The 20,214-nt window shown below is 49.8% G+C and overlaps 1 protein-coding gene across 10 annotated transcripts in view; it reads right to left on the bottom strand.

The window, feature by feature from the left end:
* The window catches only part of KYAT1 (kynurenine aminotransferase 1), a 34,876-nt gene extending 14,735 nt beyond the window's left edge, over nucleotides 1–20,141 (bottom strand). The window contains exons 1-3 of one of the 10 annotated variants that reach the window (XM_087869292.1): nucleotides 14,115–17,699; nucleotides 9,624–10,075; nucleotides 6,261–6,560 (exon numbers count right to left, since the gene is read on the bottom strand). In XM_087869292.1, coding sequence (XP_087725418.1) covers nucleotides 6,261–6,396 — 136 coding nt within the window. In that variant the 5' untranslated portion in view covers nucleotides 6,397–6,560; nucleotides 9,624–10,075; nucleotides 14,115–17,699. The other 9 variants (XM_045771012.2, XM_087869291.1, XM_087869293.1 and 6 more) reach the window with 9 other exon arrangements.
* Between the last annotated feature and the right edge of the window lie 73 nt (nucleotides 20,142–20,214).

Raw genomic sequence — 20,214 nt, 5'->3', positions numbered from 1 at the left:
AATAACAAATAAATAAATAACCTTCAAAAAATAAAAATAAAGTAAAATAAAATACAAATCACCAAGGTTTTTAAAAAAAAAAGGCAGTACCCTTGTGGTGCCTACAATAATGTGTGTCTCTGACCGGCAGGAGCCTAACTGACTGAGGAGACAGGTGTGCTCAGAAATACACCCCAGGTCCTTAGCACTAAGGCCGTGTTTCCATGCGCTTCCCTGGCTGCTCGGCCAGTGTCTGAAACAGAGCGAGACAGGCTGTTGCTGGGAGACAGGGCACTCCAGAGGACTCCCATTGGTTTTGCTGAAATTTTCTTTTAAAAAAATTTTTATTTAATTATTTTTTAAAAAAGATTTTCTTTATTTATTATGAGAGACAGACAGAGAGAGAGGGAGGCAGAGGCAGAGGGAGAAGCAGGCTCCCTGCTGAGCAGGGAGCCCGATGCGAGACTCGATCCCAGGACCCTGGGATCATGACCTGAGCTGAGGGCAGACGCTTCACCGACTGAGCCACCCAGGGGGCCTTGCTGAAATTTTCTGAGACTTGCACTGCCGTGTGAGACTTTTCCTTGAAGCCTTCCCTCCTTCCCTCTCTCCTCCAGGGGGGTCAGAACACAGCATTGAAAAAGAGGTGAGGGTTTGGAGGCCCAGGGCGGGGAGTGTCAGAGACCCAGTAAGCAAATGCAACATTTGACCCTTAACTGGATCTGGGATTGGCGACAAGAACAGTGAAAGTTCCCAAAAGGTGTCTGTGGCATAGCTGGAGAAATCTCAATATGGCCTGTCCGTCAGAGGGCATGACCGAATCACTAGTCAATTTCTTTAGGGGTGATGGTGAGGGGTGTTTATGTGGGGGGGATGGCATTCTTAGGAGCCACATGAAGTATTTAGGAGTGAAGGGTCGGGATGTCTGCAACTTGCTTTCAAAAGATTCAGCAAAGACATTCATATACAGGGGCAGGGCAGAGACAGGCATTCGCAAATGCGGTCGACGGGAGCAAGGGCTGAATCTGGGTGCTGGGTGGACGTGTGGCCACCGCGTGATTCTTTCACCTTTTCTGTAGGTTTGACTTCGTCAAAACAGAAAGCTGAGAGGCAAAGGAGGCAACCGAATGCAGTGCGTGGACATCTGGGGTTGTGAGTCCAAGAAACTGGCTATAAATGGTGCCCCGTTCCCATCCTGCCCCCCCCCCAACCCCCCGCTGCAGGGCAAGCACGCCACAAAACCCCACAAGGTGCTTATTTCTTATCAATCTCTTAGGAAAGTCTGGAAAATTTGGTAACTGATTGAGCAAGCAGGGTTACAGGAAAGGGAAGAACGAGCTAAACTGGACTTTGACCTGAGGATGTGGGGCTTAGAGCCAGAGATAGAGAGAGATAGAGACAGAGAGAATGAACACCCTGGGGGTTGCATGTGGAGAAAACCCCACCTCTGCCCCGGGGGAACCAGAGAGAAAGAGGCTGCTTGGTTTGGAGCTAGCCACCCCAGATTCCCCAGGAAATGGTGCTCCGGCCTCCCTGGGACACCTCCCCACCCTCCCAAACCTGCCCTGGGACACCTCTCCACCCTCCCAAACCTGCCCCGCCCCTGGAAGCTTGACTACTTTGGACTCGTTAGTTCTCATTTCGGGCTCGAATCTGTGCCAGGCAGGAAAGGTTGGGTTAGAGCACGGGATCCTCAGCCATTATGTCTCAAGGGTGGTCCCCGGGGGAGCCGGCTCTTGCTCCGGGTGGGAATGCCCGAGGAAAGGTGCATTAGACTTGTAAATATCTAGACATCCGCTGTGTGGGCTCCATCAAGGAGCCAAACGTTAGGGGTGAGTCTGAGGGACACTTGTGAACACTGACGGACTATTGTATGATATGAAGAAATCAGTACTGTATTAGCTGTGCTAATGGGATTGGGGATTTCTTCCTTTCCTTTTAACAGTCCTTAGATTTTAGAGACGTCTCTTGAAGTACAGACGGCATAATATCTGGGATTTGCTTCAGAATAATCCCAAATGATCCAGGTGGTGGATGTAGGAAGGGGATGGGGGAACACATGAAGTAAGCCAGGCCATGGGTTGAGACTGGGAGGGTCAGGATACTCTACTCTCCAGTTTTGTATATATTTCGAATGCTCCACGTGCGTGAGATGGAAGTCACAGCCACAACACGGAAGGAGCCTGGGCCCCTAATGATCGAGCAACCATCAGTTATCTCTGGACTTAGTGGGGTGGGGCGCGGGGGGTGGGGTGGGGAATGGATCTTGTTCAAGCTGCTGTTATTTCGGTTTCTTTCATTCACAGGACATCAGCTCTAACTGTAAACCCTGTCTGTGCCCTCGGCCCCAAACCACCAGAGCACAGCCGAGACTGAAAAGTTGCAGTGAGAGAACATGCATGCCAGGGGGCTGTGGGGTCTCAGCGAGAGGCTGGTGGAACTTATTATGGGATTTGGTTGGACTTTGGTGGAGTGATTTGGGGGAGGGTCCAGGGAAGCCGGACTTTGCTCTGGATTGGTGCTTTCAGAAGCAGGGATCACTTTATGGGTGGAGATCGTTAATGTTTTTTTAAAGATTTTATTTATTAATTTATTTGAGAGAGAGAGAGTACGCGCACATGGCAGGGGGGCTAGAGGGAGAGGGACAAGCACACTCCCCGCTGAGCACAGAGCCCAAAGGCAGGGCTCGATCTCAGGACCCGGAGATGGTAACCCGAGCCGAAATCAAGAGTCGAATGCTTAACCGACTGAGCCACCCAGGTGCCCCACAATAATCATATTTATACAGGGAGGCAGGCTCAAGTGAGGCTGGGTGTAATTGGGGGAGAAGCAGCCACCTACGTGTGCCAGGAGAGGGGCGCGCTGGGTTTGCTGTGGCTTCGACAGTGTTCGTGTCCGTCTGTGTTCAGACGTACTGCAGGGTGTTTTGTTCTGTTTTTCCCCCTGGATTTATTATGGTCACGGCATGGCCTTGTCTGATATTGATGCTCCGTGCAGTTCAGCACAAGTCCTATCTGTGGGGGCCAGGCCAGCTCCTGGATTCCGGAGGCTGCTTTTCTCTTCCCAAATCCTCATCCTAAGAATAAAACCCAAAGTCTTTACCATGTACTAGAAGACCCTTTGAAATCAGATGGGAGGCCACCTGTCCTAGGTCATTTCCCGCCACGGTCCCTTTTGCTTGCTGTTCCCCCAGCCACACTCGCCATTCCTGCCTACCTGTTACCTGCGGCCCTCTATCCACTCTCCTTCTAGGGCAGCAAACTTTTTCTGTACGGGGCCAGGGTGTATGCCGTGGGCTCTGCAGGACCCACGGTGTCTGTCACCGCTCCTCAGCTGTACCGTTGCACTGGGGCAGCAGGCTGGGCCACACGCACACAAATGAGTGTGCTTGTGTGTCATTAATGCTGTATTGGGTGTGTGGCTCAATCGTGTAAGAGTCTGCCTTCTGCTCAGGTCATGATCCCAGGGTTCTGGGATCGAGTCCCGCGTGGGCTCCCTGCTCCGCGGGGAGTCTGCTTCTCCCTCTCTCACCTCCCCTGCTCATGCTTCTTCTCGCTTTCTCTCTCAAAAAAAGGGGGGGGGCACCTGGGTGGCTCAGTCGTTAAGCATCTGCCTTCGGCTCAGGGAGTGATCCCGGTGTCCTGGGATCGAGCCCCCCACCGGGCTCCCTGCTCAGTGGGAAGCCTGCTTCTTCCTCTCCCACTCCCCCTGCTTGTGTTCCCTCCCTCACTGGCTGTCTCTCTCTCTGTCAAATAAATAAATAAAATCTTTTTTAAAAATCTTTAAAAAAAATAACGCTGTATTGACAAACCCTGGTGGCAGACCAGGGTCGGACTGTGGACCCTCCGAGCGTCTTGAACTCTCAGACGTGTCCACACTGAGCTTCCAGCAATTTGTCCACTATCTTTAGGTTTTCGTCCCCCTGAACTGGTCCATGGGGAGGTTTCTGCTCTGCTAAGTCATGATTCTCTGTATCTGCTGGTTTGTCTCTCTAATTTTGGGGGGCAACTGTTTGCCCCGTGACTTCCCTTCTCAAATGGGCCTAAGAAGAAGTGTTGATTTTTCGGTTTGTTCAGCTTTCTGCTGGTGAGGATGGGGGGATGACTTCCGAGCTCCTTACGCACACGACTGGAAACCGGAAGTCCAACGTAACCTGCCTGTTCACGGAATTTCGTCATTATCAGTAGAATGCTCTAACTTAATTATAAAGGAGAAATAAAGGCAAATCATTTATAATGCCATAACCAGGCTTGCCCACTCTAGAATATTTCATGAAGTAGATAGCTGCTTGCACCTGCTTATAAGAAGTAAGTTCAGCCTGACCAGGACTCCAGCTAGTCCCTCCTAAACCCCGAGGCGGCCCAGCCTCTCCCCCCAGGGTCTTCCAAAGCATGTCAGAGCGCTGACAATCAGCCATCTGTCCAAAGGTGGGGCACTTTCTCCTAATGTTCTGCAATCATCAGCTTCTCCAGAGCGTCTTCTGGGGCCAGGCCCTGGCCTAGGGCTGAGGCTACAGTAGGGACCAGGCGCTGTCGTTCCCCGGGTGGGGGTCAGGGGTTGGGGGGAGGAGAGATGCTCTCAAGCACTCTCTCCTTCATTCATCCGGCAAGTATTTCCTGACAAGCACAAAGACATGTGTTATGGTTTGAACCGTGTCCTCCAAAAGTGCATGTTGAAGACCCCCAGTCCCTGTGAATGGAAATAGGGTCTTTGTACCTATAATCCCTGTACGATGAGGTCATACTGGATTAGAGTGGACCTTAACCCAGCATGACTGGTGTCCCTCGAGGAAGGGAGAAGAGACACAGACATACAGGCAAAAGGCCATGTGAAGACAGAGGGGAGCCATCTACAAGCCAAGGAGCTCCACGGATTGTCGCTAACACCACAAGCTAAGAGAAAAGCATGGGACAGATTCACCATTAGAGCCTGCAGAGAAAGCATGACCCTGCTGACACCCTGATTTGGGAAGTTTAGTCTCCAGAACGGTGAAAGAAAAACTCTGTTGGGTAAAACCACCCAGCTTGGGATACTTGCGCTGGCAGCTCCTGGAAACTAACGCAATGGGACACCAGAGGGCGCTCTAGGCATCTGCCTGGGTACCTGGGAGTTCGGGAGGGCTTCTTGGAGGATGTGGCATCGGATCGGAGTCCCAGAGCAGGGAAAGGGTGCCAGGCAGAGGGGATGATGCAAAGGCCCAGGAGTAGAAGAGGGCTGGGAGATGCCAGGAGCTGAGAAGTCAGTCTGGCCATAGTTCACGCTCTCGTTTCTCAGAACTGAGTCACTCCCCAGGGGAACCCTGCAGGAAGTACTCCCTGATGGCTGTAGCTAAGAACCAGAGCTTGGAGCAACAAAGGGTAGTGCGATTATTATCTGAGGAAGGACATTCCACGGAGGGACATTCCACCGTGTGTCACATCGGGGGGAAGGCGTCGGTGTGCCTCAGCCTTACTCAGCCTGGGACATGAAGTCCATGGCCAGGTCCGAGTCCAGTGCTGGTCACAGGAGGCACCTGCTGCCTGTTGCATATTCTAGGGGGACCTACCGTCCTGCTTGTCCAGGAGTGAGGGGTTTCGCGGGACTGGGACCATCCTGGGCAAATGGGGATCGTTGGTCCCCTCGGATTGGCCGAATGCAGGGATGGCTGCCCCTGTTCTGGGCCTGATGTCCTGCTGACTCCTCCAGAGGGGCCCTCTTCTGTCTCATGACCAAAATCTACGGATGTCCAGCAGGCTGATTTTCTGACACTCTCACCCACATCATTCCACGTCTATGAATTCTGTCCTTTCTCCTAAAGTGACTGTACCGCCTCTGCCCTAAATTACACCTTTATCATCTCACTGGAATAATAGTAATACAATCAGCCATCAGCTCTAACCTCCCAAATGCTTACTTTGTACCAGGCACCGCGTTAAGGACCGTATGTCATCGGACCCTCTTAACAGTCCTGGAAAGCAGGTGCTTTTCTCACCTCCATTAACAGGCAAAGACACTGGTAATCATGATAAAATAGCAGCTAACATTCATATTGAGCTCCTGGAGGTGGGACGAAGGTCTGTGCCATCCAATGCCCAGCACAGGGCAGAAGGTCACACTCACAAGGCAAAAGAGCCCAGCTCACGACCCTCCCCTCTCCTCTGCCACAATCTCAGCCCCTCACCTCCTCTGGGCACTGCCTGCTCTGGGGAAAGGTGGTGCCTTGGGGTAAGGTGGCCTGGACACCCCCACCCTCGGCTCCACGGAAGGCAAAGACAGCCCATGCTGGATGAGGATGGGCTTACCCAGTCTCACTGCCTCGGGGTTGGAGCTGGAACCCAGGAGCCGGCTTTCACTGCAGGAGACTGCCCAGGCAGGGAGTGGCTGGGGTGTGTGCCGGGGTGTCTTGGGGGCATGGGAGCGAGCATCACACTGTTCCATCTGTGAGGCAGCTCTGTCCTACTGTTGCCAAACTCGGTGCCTGCCCAGGACTGGGCCCTGAATAGTCCCCTGGGGAGAGGATTTGATCACAGACTTTGGTATCACTCAGACCTTGGCTGTATGAGCCGAGGCAAGTCACTTCGCCTCTCTGAATGTCAATTTCCCTGTGGATAAAACAAACAAAAATAAGATAATTCAGGGGCTCCTGGCTGGCTCCGTCAGAAGAGCATATAACTCTCGATCTTGGGGTTGTGAGTTTGAGTCCCACATGGAGTGTAGAGATTACTTAAATAAATAAAAATGACTATTAAAAAAACAAAATAGGGGCCCCTGGGTGGCTCAGTTGGTTGAGCCTCTGCCTTCGACTCAGGTCATGATCCCAGGGTCCTGGGATCAAGTCCCGCATCGGGCTCCCTGCTTAGCAGGGAGTCTGCTTCTCCCTCTGCCTTTCCCCTGGCTTGTGCGTTCTTTCGCTCGCTCTCTCTCTCTCAAATAAATAAATAAAATCTTTAAAAATAAATAAATAAAAAATAAAAAATAAACACGAAGACAATTCAGGGAAAACATATCCCTTAGTGCCTGGTACATAAAGGGTGCCAGTAAATGACAGATGTTCATAACAGAGTGGGCACTTTGTTAATACTAACGAATCACTATAAGATGACAGGTGGGGCCGGATGTGTGTGAATTCACTCGTGTTTGGCAGGGCTGACTTCTCTAAGGCCTCCTCAGTAGGCAAGGTGCTAAGGACCCACAATATTCTGAGAAGCCCATTAAAATGTTTTAATTTAAATTCATTTTATTATTTATTTATTTTTAAAGATTTTATTTATTTATTCAACAGAGATAGAGACAGCCAGCGAGAGAGGGAACACAAGCAGGGGGAGTGGGAGAGGAAGAAGCAGGCTCATAGCGGAGGAGCCTGATGTGGGGCTTGATCCCATAACGCCGGGATCACGCCCTGAGCCGAAGGCAGACGCTTAACCGCTGTGCCACCCAGGCGCCCCTAATTTAAATTCATTTTAAAGTAAGAAAAAAAGGGGGAATATAATAATGATGACTGTATAATAATGAATCCAGCCTGGATGATAGTCCTTTATACCACTTGGTTGTAAAATGTAATTTCTACTGGGGTGCCTGGGTGGCTCAATTAAGCATCTGACTTGATTTTGGCTCAGGTCATGATCTCAAGGTCAGGAGATCGAGCCCCGCGCTGTGAGTCTGTGCTGAGCACAGAACCTGCTTAAGATTCTCTCTCTCCGGGGCGCCTGGGTGGCTCAGTCATGAAGCGTCTGCCTTCGGCTCAGGGTGTGATCCCAGAATCCTGGGATCGAGCTCCGCATCAGTCTCCCTATTCAGTGGGAGCCTGCTTCTTCCTCTCCCACTCCCCCTGCTTTTGTTCCCTCTCTCGCTGGCTGTCTCTCTCTCTGTCAAATAAATAAATAAAATCTTAAAAAAAAAAAAAAGATTCTCTCTCTCCTTCTGCCCCTCCCCCCCAAAATATATATAACTTTGACTTTTTTTAATGGCGAAAGCGGCCCGCCCATGAAAGTAAGACTATGACCTTGAACGTAGGTCAATTGTGTGTGGATATGATATCGTGTGTAAATGTGGGCAGTTGCCTTTGAGCATATACATACGTCTCTGTGTCTATGAGCATGCGGGTGTAGTGGGAGCAGTTTCTATAAATCTGAAGGGGAGGAAGAAGCCATTGGGGGGTCCCAGCAGAGGGCAGGAAAGGCACAGGTGGCCCTGCGGGTTGTGCTCATCCAGAAACACCAGCAGGTGTCCAGGTGGTGCCCTCGAGAAGGACGGGGCCGGGGGCTTGTTGTTCCGAAAGCTGCCAGCAGGGGGCGCGCGGAACCAGCTCTGTCTAGACTTCTGGCTAAGCTGACCTTGGAACCCCACACATTTGGGCACAGGGCGACTTTTGCGCCTCAACAGGAGGCTGTGGCTTCACTTCACAGAGGAGGCGCACAGCAGGGAGGGTGCTGGTCCCGGCCTACGGTGAGGTGGGACTGCTGGCCTTCCAGACCAGAGTCCTCCCACTGCCTGGGCGGACCCAGGGACCTCACAGACACCTCTTTCACAGGCACCCCGGGGCGGGGGGGGGGGTCCGCAGGCTGTCTTTCCAAGCCACACACACCTCAGCTCCCCATGCCTCACCCCTCAACTTCTGGGAAGCAGGTCTTCCCTGGCCAACTGCCCTATAGCCCTGAAGTCTGTCCTAAGGGTAATGACAGTGGCCTTTTAATTACTTCACACTTTCTCTGTGCCAGGCAGCCTGCCAGCACCATAGAGGTTCTATCACTTTATTTATTTATTTTAAAAAAAATTTTTATTATATTATGTTAGTCACCATACAGTACATACCTGGTTTCTGATGTAAAGTTCGTTGATTCATTAGTTGTGTATAACACCCAGTGCACCATGCAATACATGCCCTCCTTACTACCCATCACCAGTCTATCCCATTCCCCCACCCCCCTCCCCTCTGAAGCCCTCAGTTTGTTTCTCAGAGTCCATAGGTTCTATCACTTTAAAACCTATGAGACGGGCGCCTGGGGGGCTCAGTGGGTTAAGCGTCTGCCTTCAGCTCTGGTCATGATCCCTGGGTCCTCGGATTGAGCCCCCATATCGGGCTCTCTGCTCAGCGGGAAGCCTGCTTCTCCCTCTCCCACTCCCCCTGCTTGTGTTCCCTCTCTTGCTGTCTCTCCGTCAAATAAATAAATAAAATCTTAAAAAAAAAAAAAAACTCAGGACTCTGATTTTTCAAAGCCCATACTCACTGCCACTGTGTGACAAGGGGAGGCTTTGAGCAGTGACATCATGGCCCCTTGGGTCAGATTTCTACTTTCAGAAAGGAGTACGGGGGGGGGGGGGCGGCTGGGTGACTCAGTCCGTTAAGCATCTACCTTCAGCTCAGGCCATGACCCCAGGGTCCTGGGATCCAGCCAAGCTCCATGTCAGGCTCCCTGCTCAGTGGGCACAGTGGGGAGTCTGCTCCTCACTCTTCCTCTCCCTCTGACCCTCCCCCCCACTCCGTCCCACTCATGTTCTCTCTCGGTCTCAAATAAATAAAATAAAATCTTGAAAGAAAGAAAGAAAGAAAGAAAGAAAGAAAGAAAGAAAGAAAGAAAGAAAGAAAGAAAGAAAGAAAGAAAAGAAAGAAGCACAGACAGACAGATACTCAATGGGAAATAAGGGATTTTGGTCCAGTCACTCACATTTTATGGATGGAGATACTGATGACCAGGGAGGGGAAATGACCAGCCCAGATTCCACCAGGACATGGTCACCTGAGTCACAGTCCTGGCATTTTTCTCATCCCAGGAGGCTGGCTCTTCCAATGGACATTATGCACCAGGCAGAGAGTAAGCTGCTACATAAACTTTTGTTGAGTGAGAGAACGAATGTCTATTGCTCCCACCAGACAGTGGGCTTGGTCAGTGAGCTTGGCCAGACAGTGAGCTTGGTCAGAATGAGAATGAGGACTCCACTCTGTTCATCTTTGTATCATCACCACCTGGCTCCGGGCCCGTCACATAGTAGATGCATATCTTTTCATTGCTTCAGCAAATATTTATTGAACTTCCGTTACACACTATGTCTATGTCCTATGCCACCAGGTTTATAACGGTGAATAGGATACCTTCCTTTTCTTCAAGGAGTGCGCCGTCTAAAGAAGGAGACAAGTAATGAGGCCATTTTAATTTAGCATGAGCCTCAATATACAAACAGTTCTTATAAATCAATAACAAAAGACCAACATCTCAACAGAACAAAAAGTGGGCAAGAGCTATAAATTCACACAAAAAGAAAATAGTCAATAAACTTGAAAGGATACTGCACATTACTCATAATTAGCAAAATGCAAATTAAAATGAAACACTATTCTCTGCCTCTCAGAAGGGTAGAAAAGAAGAAGATTGAGACTCACCAAATTAATACTACCATGCACTAAGAGGTTATAATCCACGATCCGGGAAACACCAAGTTAGAGAGTGTTCACTGGTGTAACTTTTGGAGGGCAACTTCACAATAACAACATACATTACTCTTTGACTTTAGAGATACTTCCTCTCTCTAGAAATTGATCTTACAGGAATATTCACACATATACGCAAAGAGATATACCTCCAGATGATCAATGCAGCATTGCGCGTGAGACAGAAAAACCTAGAGACAGTCCAATGTTCATCAGCTGCGGGCGGGTTCACTGTATTACGAGTTATTCACGCAATGAGAAATGGTGCAGCCACCAAAGGGAGTAAGATTGAGATTGCCCTTAGCATTCCAGCATGGAAAGACGTATAGGTTACATGAAAAAGGCGGGTTGATATCAAAGCTGACTACAACACTGCAGTAAGCAAAACAGTGCCGTATTGGCATAGACACACGGACCACTTAAATAGAATAGAGAGCTCAGAAATAAACCCAAACATCTACGGTCAATTGACTTTTTTTTTAAACATAGGTATTTTTTTTTTTTTAAGATTTTATTTATTTATTTGAGAGAGAGAGAGAGAGAGAGAGAGAGACCACACACAGGCAGAGAGGCAGGCAGAGGGAGAGGGAGGAGCAGGCTCCCCGCTGAGCAGAGAGCCCGACATGGGGCTCGATCCCAGGACCTTGGGATCATGACCTGAGCCAAAGGCAGTCACTTAACTGACTGAGCCACCCAGGTGTCCCCATATGTCTTTTTTGTTAAAGTAATCTCCACACCCAACATGTGGTTTGAACTCAGGACCCTGAGATCAAGAGTTGCCTGCTCCACTGACTGAGCCAGCCAGGAGCCCTGGTGAATTGATTTTGACAAGGGTGCCAAAATGATTCAATGGCGGAAGAAACAGTCTTTTCAACAAATATGCTAGGACAGCTGGGTAGCCATATACAAAAGAATGGAGTTGGACCTCTATCTCACCCACAAAAATTGACTCGAAATAATCAATGACCTTGATCATATTCTAGATAATATCCTCTGATGCATGAATTTTAATTTGTATGAAGTCCAAACATAGAATTACCTTACAACCTGGCAATTTCCCTCCTAGGTATATACTGAAAAGAAATAAAAATGCACGTGGGCACAGAAACTCATACACGGATGTTCACAGCAACGTTATTCATAATTGTTAAGAGGTAGAAAAAAATCTACATGTCCATCAATGGGTGAGTAAGTTGTGGTATCCATACGATGGAACAAGGGACATACCAATCCATTCTACAACTTGGCCGCACTATGGAAACATTACACTGAGGGACAGAAGCCAGACACTGGGTCACATAGTACATGGTTCCTTTCATGTGATACATCCAGACTAGGCAAATCCTTACAGTCAGAAGAAGGTTAGTAGTTACCAGGAGACGGGAGGGAAAATGAGGAGTGATTATTTAATGGGCAAGGGTGTTTCTCTGCGGTCACGAGAAAGTTCTGAAACTAGAGGTGGGGGTCACACAATGTCGTGAACACCGTGAATGCCACTGACTTGTACGCCTTAGAACACTTGAATGGGTGTTATGTGAATTTCACCTCAATTTTTAAATTGTATGGTAATAAAAAAAACAGCTGGCTGAAAAACAATATAACCCCAGTTGCCTTTTTTAAATCGCAGAGCGGAAGGCACGTATGTGATCGTGTGTACACAGCCACACACACAGGCAGTCCTCACTCCCACTGCAGCGCGGGACTGTAAAAATGACCATGTAAGCTGAGATCATTCAAAGAGAAGTTAATAATTAGTGGGACAAATTATGATTGCTGCTGTCAAACATTAAAAACTCTCTAATGGTTTGTTACAAATGTACAGGGAAATGGAAAAAAAAGTAAAACTAAAAATAATAAATTCAGTAGTTATTAAATTACTAATGTCATTTAAATTAGAAACTAAGAATTAAAGTGTTTTAGGGGCGCCTGGGTGGCGCAGTCGTTAAGCGTCTGCCTTCGGCTCAGGGCGTGATCCTGGCGTTCTGGGATCAAGCCCCACATCAGGCTCCTCCGCTGGGAGTCTGCTTCTTCCTGTCCCACTCCCCTGCTGTGTTCCCTCTCTCGCTGGCTGTCTGTCTGTCACATAAATAAATAAAATCTTAAAAAAAAAAAAGAATTAAAGTGTTTTAGAAAGTTTTAAAGAAAGGAAGTTTTCTTTCTTTATAAAAATAAATCAATGTGGGGGGGCGCCTGGGTGGCTCAGTCGGTGAAGCATCTGACTCTTGATTTTGGCTCAGGTCAAGATCTCAGGGCTGTGGGGCCAGCTCCATGCTCAGCAGGGAGTCTGCTGGAGATTCTTTCTCCCTCTCCCTCTGAAGCCCCTGCTTGTGCATGCATGGGTGCTCTCTCTTACTCTCAAATAAATAAACAAATCTTCAAAATTATATGTATCAATGGGGCGCCTGGCTGGCTCAGTCAGTAGAGTGTGCAACTCTTGATCTTGGGGTCATGAGTTCGAGCCTCACATTGGGCATGGAGCCTACTTTAAAAAAAAAGTATCAAGGATGATCTTTTGGGTAGATCTCCAAAGGAAATTAAATCACTATCTCGAAGAAATATCTGTACTCCCGTGTTCATTGCAGCATTATTCACAACAGCCAAGATCTGGAAACATCCTACATGTTCCTTGATGGATGGATGGATGGATAAGGAAAATGTGGGCTGCGTACGTACACAATGGAATGTTATTCAGCCTTAAAAAAGAAGGAACGCCTGCCATTTGCTACCACATGAATGAATCTGGAGGGTGTAATGCCTGGTGAAATAAACAGAAATAAACCAGACAAAGACAAGTACTGTGAGCTGTCATTTCTATGTGGGATCTAAAAAGAAAAAAAAAAAGTTGAACTCCTAGAAACAGAGTAGGCGGATGGTTGCTGGGGCCACGGGGTGAGGGGAATGGGGAAAGGTTGATAAAAGGGTACAAACTTCATTATAAGATGAGGAAGCTCTGAGGCCCTAGCGTGGAAATGGGGACTCTAGGATACTATACTGTACTGTAGAATTGAAATTTGCTAGGAGAGGAGGTCTTCCACGTTCTCACACTCCCACAAGGTAGGTCTGTAAGGTGATGGATGTGCTAACTGATGGTGGGAGTCACTTCACAACCTCTACCTGTATCAAATCATCACGTTGTGCACTTTAAAGTTTTTTTGTTTTTTTAGAGAGGGAGGGAGAGAGAATCTCGAGCAGCCTCCAGGCCCGACGTGGGGCTTGAACTCACGACCCTGAGAGCACGAGCTGAGCTGAAACCAAGTTGGACGCTTCATCGACTGAGCCACCCAGGTGTCCCCTCATCACGTAGTACACTTTAAATGTATGACAATATTACTTGTTAATTGTAACTAAAAAATCTGGGGGGAAATTATCCAGAGTAGTGTGAACAGCGCTTGCTTCCTTCTAGTTGCATAACTTAGGATAGGAAACAAAGCATCTTGTCCCAGCATCGATGAGTTAACCTGCTTCTTTCTGAGTTTGCATCAACTTCGAACGCTTCATCTCTTATCAATGTTGTGAAATATATCTGCGTGTCCCTTTGACGTGACCTCTCTGCTTGGCAGCCCTTCCTCTGGGACACCTTCATCCTTTTGGTTAGAGCCACGTGCGTCATGTACGTTGGTCAATCCGCCTTCACTAAGTTTCTCCGGCTGTGTATCTGGTTTCTGGAACAGCAGAGGACTGCGCTGTCAACATTGCCCACAGCCAGGCTTTCTTTCATCGCTCCACTTACGTTCCATGCACATTTCCCATTCTGTCTTATCGCTCTGCATTTCTCTGCAGCGCTTTCGTCTTTGGGGGCCAATTCCCTCTTCTGATGATCCATTTTTGTAGCCTGTCGCATGGGTTTATCACTGGGAGGCAGGAGGCAACACAACTCATTCTGAGCTTCGGTGTCTGTGTGTAAACGGAATAGGATGCACGGTGACCAATCACTGACAGGCTTTGAAAGGAGTGACGTGATTAGTCACCGGACCACAAAGCACACGTGCTATTTCCATAGTGATTCGTGGACTAAAGAGTAGCAGAGTCCACACTTGGTGCAATTACTCATAGTTAACAGAACATCGCAGCTGGAATCGGAACCGTGTTGTTGAGGAACGGGTGTTATTGAGCTGGACCTTGGTGCCTGAAACTCGTTCTGTTGTGCAAAGCAAGGGCTGCTTGATTATGTATAAGGCTGTCTCCGGGGACACTGCTAAATTATTAATAGTGGCTTCCTCTGGGATGGGGTTGGGTCTTATAAACTTCAAAACTTTTTTTTTTTTCCCCCCGAGGCTGTGCAGCTCTGGGATCAGACAGATCTTGGACTGAAGTCATGTACTAGCTGGGTGACTTTTGGCAAATTATTAAAGCTTTTTTTTTTTCTTTAGATTTTATTTTACTTCTTTGAGAGAGTGAGAATGGAGCACGAGCCGGGGGGGGGGTGCAGAGAGAGAGGGGCAGGCAGACTCCCTCCTGAGCAGGGAGCCTGACAAAAGGCTCGATCCCAGGACCCTGGGATCCTGACCTGAGTCGAAGGTGGATGCTTCACTGACTGAGCCACCCAGGCGTCCCAAATTATTAAAGTTTCTGAGAATCATCTCTGATGCGGAATAATGATAGCACCCGCCTCATTGAGTTGTCGTGAGAAGTCAGTGAGAGGACACATGAAAATCACTTAGCGTAGTGCCCGGTAAAGAGTCAGTGTTCCACGAACACCATCCACATTATTGTTATTCCTCCAATATCAGTTGGAGAAGAAGTACTGCAGTGCGGGCAGCAAGGGAGCCAGTCCCGCCTGGAGGGGGAGCAGAAATGCACCAGATGACCTTGAGGACACCTTCAGGGTAGCTCCCCAGGCACCTAAGGTCTCAGGCTTCCTTACTGCCAGGCCAGGGGCCGGCTGCCAGGGGTTAGTGCCCTCCCAAAACACATGCCTCCATCAGCCATGGCAGCCACTGGGTCACCTTCTTGGCCAGCAGGTGAATGACCCCTAAGGAAATGCCTCAGTGACCAAGCCTCTGGTGGCTGATGTCAATTACACCTCCCGTCGGACCAACCTTGCCAAGCAGCTTGTGCTGATACCCGATCCAAAGCCTCATTAGCTGGCCTTTGGAACTGCCCTGAGTCTGGACTCTGTAGCTTCCACCTCCCTCCTCTTCCGAACATACAAATCCTTTGCTTTTGTTTTTGTTTTTAATTATTTTTATCATTATTTTTTTAGAGATCGGTAGAGAAGGGGGGTGGGACGGCAGAGGGAGAGAGACAGAGAATCTTAGCAGGCTGCATGCCCAGCACGGAGCCTGATGCCGGGCTCTAGTGGCTCTAGCTCACATCCCCGAGCTCATGACCTGAGGTGAAATCAAGAGTTAATTGACTGAGCCAGGAAGGTGTCCCTTTCTTATTTTTTTTAATTTTTAATTTTTTAAGATTTTATTTATTTATTTGGTAGAGAGAGCGCGCACAAGCAGGGGGAGCGGCAGGCAGAGAGGGAGGGAGAAACAGACTCCCTGCTGAGCAGGGAGCCCGATGCGGGGCTGGATCCCAGGACCCCCAAGATCATGACCTGAGCCAAAGGCAGACGCCTAACCGACTGAGCCACCCAGGCACCCCCCTGCCTTTTTTATTTTTTAAGTAGTTCCATGCCCAAAGTAGGGCTTGAACTCATCACCCTGGGATCAAGAGTTGCACGTTCTACCACCTGAGCCAGCCAGGTACCCCTTGCTTGCTTTTGGATAGACATCTGTGCCCCTGCCTGGCATGCCCCCCAGTCCCATCTCCCTAGCAAGACGCAGTCCCAGCTCCTCCTCCTCTGGCTCTGTGTCCGCCTGGGCCTTCCTCTGAACTCAGACTATATGTCTGATCCCTGTGCTGCGCTCCCTAATCTCCAAAACAACCTACTAGGAAGGCATTATCATCCCTATTTTGCTCAGAGGAGAACAAACAAAGCTCACTTAGCTGAGAGCCTGAGTTGGGATTCAAATCCTGGTTTGCCAGTCCCAATAGTCCAAAGGCTTTCCCCGAACATCCCTCTTTCAGGAGGTGGGTGCTACCGCCTCTAACAGCTCCCCTGCCTGCAGACCAGCTGCCCTTGGGGACTGGAGCCATGCCCCTTCCACCCCACATGGCAGCTTTCGAGGGCAGGCAAGGGAATCTCGGTGTTGCCGCCTAGCCCCATGCCATCGAAGCCAATGCTTTGCAATATGGAGAGTTGGTTTTAGAGTTTCTTAAAAGGGGCACACTTGGTATTTGGGGTGAGTCAGTTCTCTACTGGGCAGATGTATCTGGTGTCTGGAAGGATGTTTAGTATCCCCTGGGCTCAAAATGTCAGGCGCCCCCAGTTATGGAGAAGACACAAACCATACCGCCTTTGGAGAAGGGGCCCAGGGAGGGGAGGACCATGCCCAGGCAAGACCAGCCTGTTACACGAACAATCCCCAAAATGAAAGCTTGGATGTGGCTAGAACGGTCCCAAGCTCCACTGTGAACCAGCTATGGGATCTTGGTCGCGCCATGCTGCAAGCTCTCTAGGCTCAGCTTCCTCGCCTGTCCAAGGGGTAACCACAATGCAGTCATTCACAGAAAGCATTCAGCACAGGCCCTGGCCCATGGAACCTGTCAAGAAGAAGCCGTTAACATGGGGCACCAGGGTGGCTCGGCCGGTGGAGCGCGTCTGCCTTTGGCTCAGGTCATGATCTCAGGGTTCTGGGATCAGTCCTGTGTTGGGCTCTCTGCTCAGCGGGGAGCCTGCTTCTCCCTTTCCCTCTGCCTCTCCCCCCTGCTTATGCTTGCTCTCTCTCTCTAAATAAATAAACAAAAAATCTTTAAAAAAAAAAAAAGGTGTTGAGATTTAAACCTATATAGGAAAGTTTCTTGCCAGATAATGAATCCTGATTTTTCCTTCTCTTCTTTTTTTTTCTTTCTTTTCTCAGTCTAAACAGAGAGTCCCTATAAGACAATTGTTTCCTAAAACCTTGTTGAGTCAATGGTTCTGCCCCAAGGGAGAAGACAGCTTGTCTGGAGAGATCTAGGAAGCATAGTGACTTACACCTTGTTTCCCTTGACCCTGGAATCAGCAAAGGAGAGAAATGACTTGTGGAGCCCAGACTGCAGGTTGGGGGGGGGGGTGAGTGCAGACCCTGAGTGAGACACACAGTAGGCAGCCCACTCCTTACTCCTCCTGGCACAGGATCCAGATCCAAAACTGAAATCTCACTCTTTAAGGCAGTTTTGCACATGGGGGAAAATATATATACATTTATATGCTTAATGCCTGGCAAGAACATTAAAGAGAGTCCAATCGGTTTTACAGAAACTAAGGCTCAGAGCAGGGAAATGACTTACCCAAAGTCAAAGTCCCAGAAAAGCACAAAAGGACCTCAGCTGCAAATCCAAAGCTTATACCATTGTCCAGGAATGAGGAAGTAGGATAAGCATTTGCTCTTTTTTCCAAGGAGTTGGCAGTGCCATCTGGGAGTGGGATACTGCCCCAGGTCTGTTGGGACAGGACTGGCAGTGATTCCTCTTCCACTGTAGCTGGAGCAACTTTGACCTGCTGGGCAACGAGCAGGGAGAGGGAGGGGTCACGGCTAACTGGATGTCCCCGCACACCGGGAACCTGAGAACCCATGTGAGCATAAACAGCAGGAAACACAGGAGCTGCCAGCACTGACGCCTTGATTCACAAGGGCAGAGTTCCTGTTTGAGCAAGTTGGCTGCCAATCTGGAGGGGGAAGGAATTCGGGGGCGGGGGTGGGGGTGTCCAGGTGGGAGGTGGGCGTGTCAGTAAAGAAGTTCCTCCTTGTTCTTCACTTTCCTGTGTTCCTTTGTCGCCCCCACCTGGATTATACAATCGGGAAGTCCTACTCTTTGGAGTAGGTGCAAAAGTGAAGCGAGGACGGAGGGTGGAAAGCCACAGATGTTGGCATGGGAAGGCATTCTCCAGGAAGGAGGGATTCATGCAGATGCCGGACTGAAACATTTCTAACCTGCATGGTCTCTGATCATGTCAGTTACCTTGAGGTATGGGCACACCTCTGCTTGGGTCTCCAGCCTCATCATTCTCCTTCTAGGTATCCTACGTGTTTTTCAGACACAGATGCAAAGTTATCTACTTCGAGAAGCTGTCTCTGACTCCCCCTGGGCTGAGCCAGACGCTCTTCTTACTGTGCTCCCAAGGGCTGAGCTTCTGCCCGCCACAGAGCTCATCAGAGATGCTAACTGCTGGGTTGTCTGTCACCCTCACTAGACTTCAGGGACAGGAACTGTGTGTCTGTCCTGTTCTCCATCAGATCCTCAGCCTCTGGCAGCTCAACTAGGACCGGAGGTCTCCCAAAGCATTAGTGCAGATGATCCCTGGAGGCCGAGGGAGACCCAGGAGCCCAGCAATCTCTCTGTTAGAGGGGGAGTAAGGCCTCATGGGGACCTCCTTTGGGCAACTTCCTGAATGACTCTGTGCTTCACTTACTGATCTGTAAAATGGGGCTCATCTGCACACAAAGCCCAAAGTAGGGCACGTGGGGCACCGGTGGCAGTTGTGGTCATGCTTGTTAGTTCTATAGGTGGGGACGTGGAGGCTCAGGGAGGGATGTGTCAGGTTCACAGTTTCGAGGCTGGAAAGGGGCAAGCCTTGGACTCTAGCATGGGCTCTGGCCTCCAGTGTTCCTCTCTTCATTCTACACTTCGTGTTGTCTCCGGTCTGTGCAACATGTTCAGCCAATAAACGGTTACTTGGATACTAGCGGTGTGCCAGACCCCACGCTGGGTGTCACGTGGTTGATAACAAAAACCTTCTCAGTGGGAAGTAGGATAAGGAGACCCTGGCCATTACTGTAAAACCCTCCAGGGCTCAAATTCCAGCTTCTCCCCTTCCTGGCCAAGAGGTATTACTGAAGTCCCTAATCTCTGAGCGAGAGGGGGAAAATGAGACCTCCCAGCAGGAGGGCGGAACCCAGGCAGTGGCTCTAGTCTTGATGGTGCAAGCCCTTCTATCCTCATCATCTTATTTAAAAAGTAAATTCTCCCCCCTTGCCCGGGTACCCAGGACTCCAGTTCTCCTGTCCAAGGCCACCACACTTAAGTACTTCTTGTGCATCTTACCAGACAGCTGGTGCGCACACCCGCAGACACGCACACTCTCACACACGTTCTATTCCACAAACTGTAGCGCCGATCAACGCAGCTCTTTTGCCCCTTCCATTTTTTCATCTAAGGTATCTTGGAAGTCGTTTCACGTTAGTTCACATTGAACATTTTTCGTTCTAATGGCTGCACAGCATTCCACTCTATGGATTATTTCCTAACGTGGTTGCCGTTACTACTGTCACTGTGGGAACTGCGAGGACTCGGGCTCCGCTTAGCGGTGTCCCGGTTCCAGCTCCGGCTCTGCCCCTAAATATTTGGCCAAGCTACCTTGGGCTTCTTCCTCCCCAGGATACTGTCGCGGGGGATGGGGGTGCGGGATGTGGGTGCAGAGAGCACAGCCTGGCGGGTCCCAGCATCCGAGTGCGGGTCAGCGTCAAGCGCGCGCAATCTATCCCCGCGGGCGGCTCCAGGCCGGGTTAAGATTTCGGCGCAGCCACTCCGCCGTATCAGCAGCATCAAACGCAGCGAGTATTCTGGCACAAACGAGCTCGGAACCGGCCACCAGGTTCTCCGGCCTCGGCACTCGGCCTCAGGGCAGCAACGCGCAGGCACCAGCTACTCACCCCCGCCTCAGCGACTTCACCTCTCCGTGCCCCAGAGCACCCCGAAGGTTACAGCCGTCCCTGCCCCTTTAAGGGGGCCGAGCTCGGTCTCCGCTCTTCCGCCCCAAACCAAGATGGCGCTACCTGGGAGCCGAAGATGTGAAG

Source organism: Ursus americanus, chromosome 18, assembly GCF_024610735.1.
Source record: "Ursus americanus isolate L20-20 chromosome 18, mUrsAme1.1.p, whole genome shotgun sequence".
NCBI classification, from domain to species: domain Eukaryota; kingdom Metazoa; phylum Chordata; class Mammalia; order Carnivora; family Ursidae; genus Ursus; species Ursus americanus.
The sequence above is the reverse complement of the archived record's forward strand: the minus strand, read 5'-3'. Positions and strand labels throughout refer to the sequence as shown.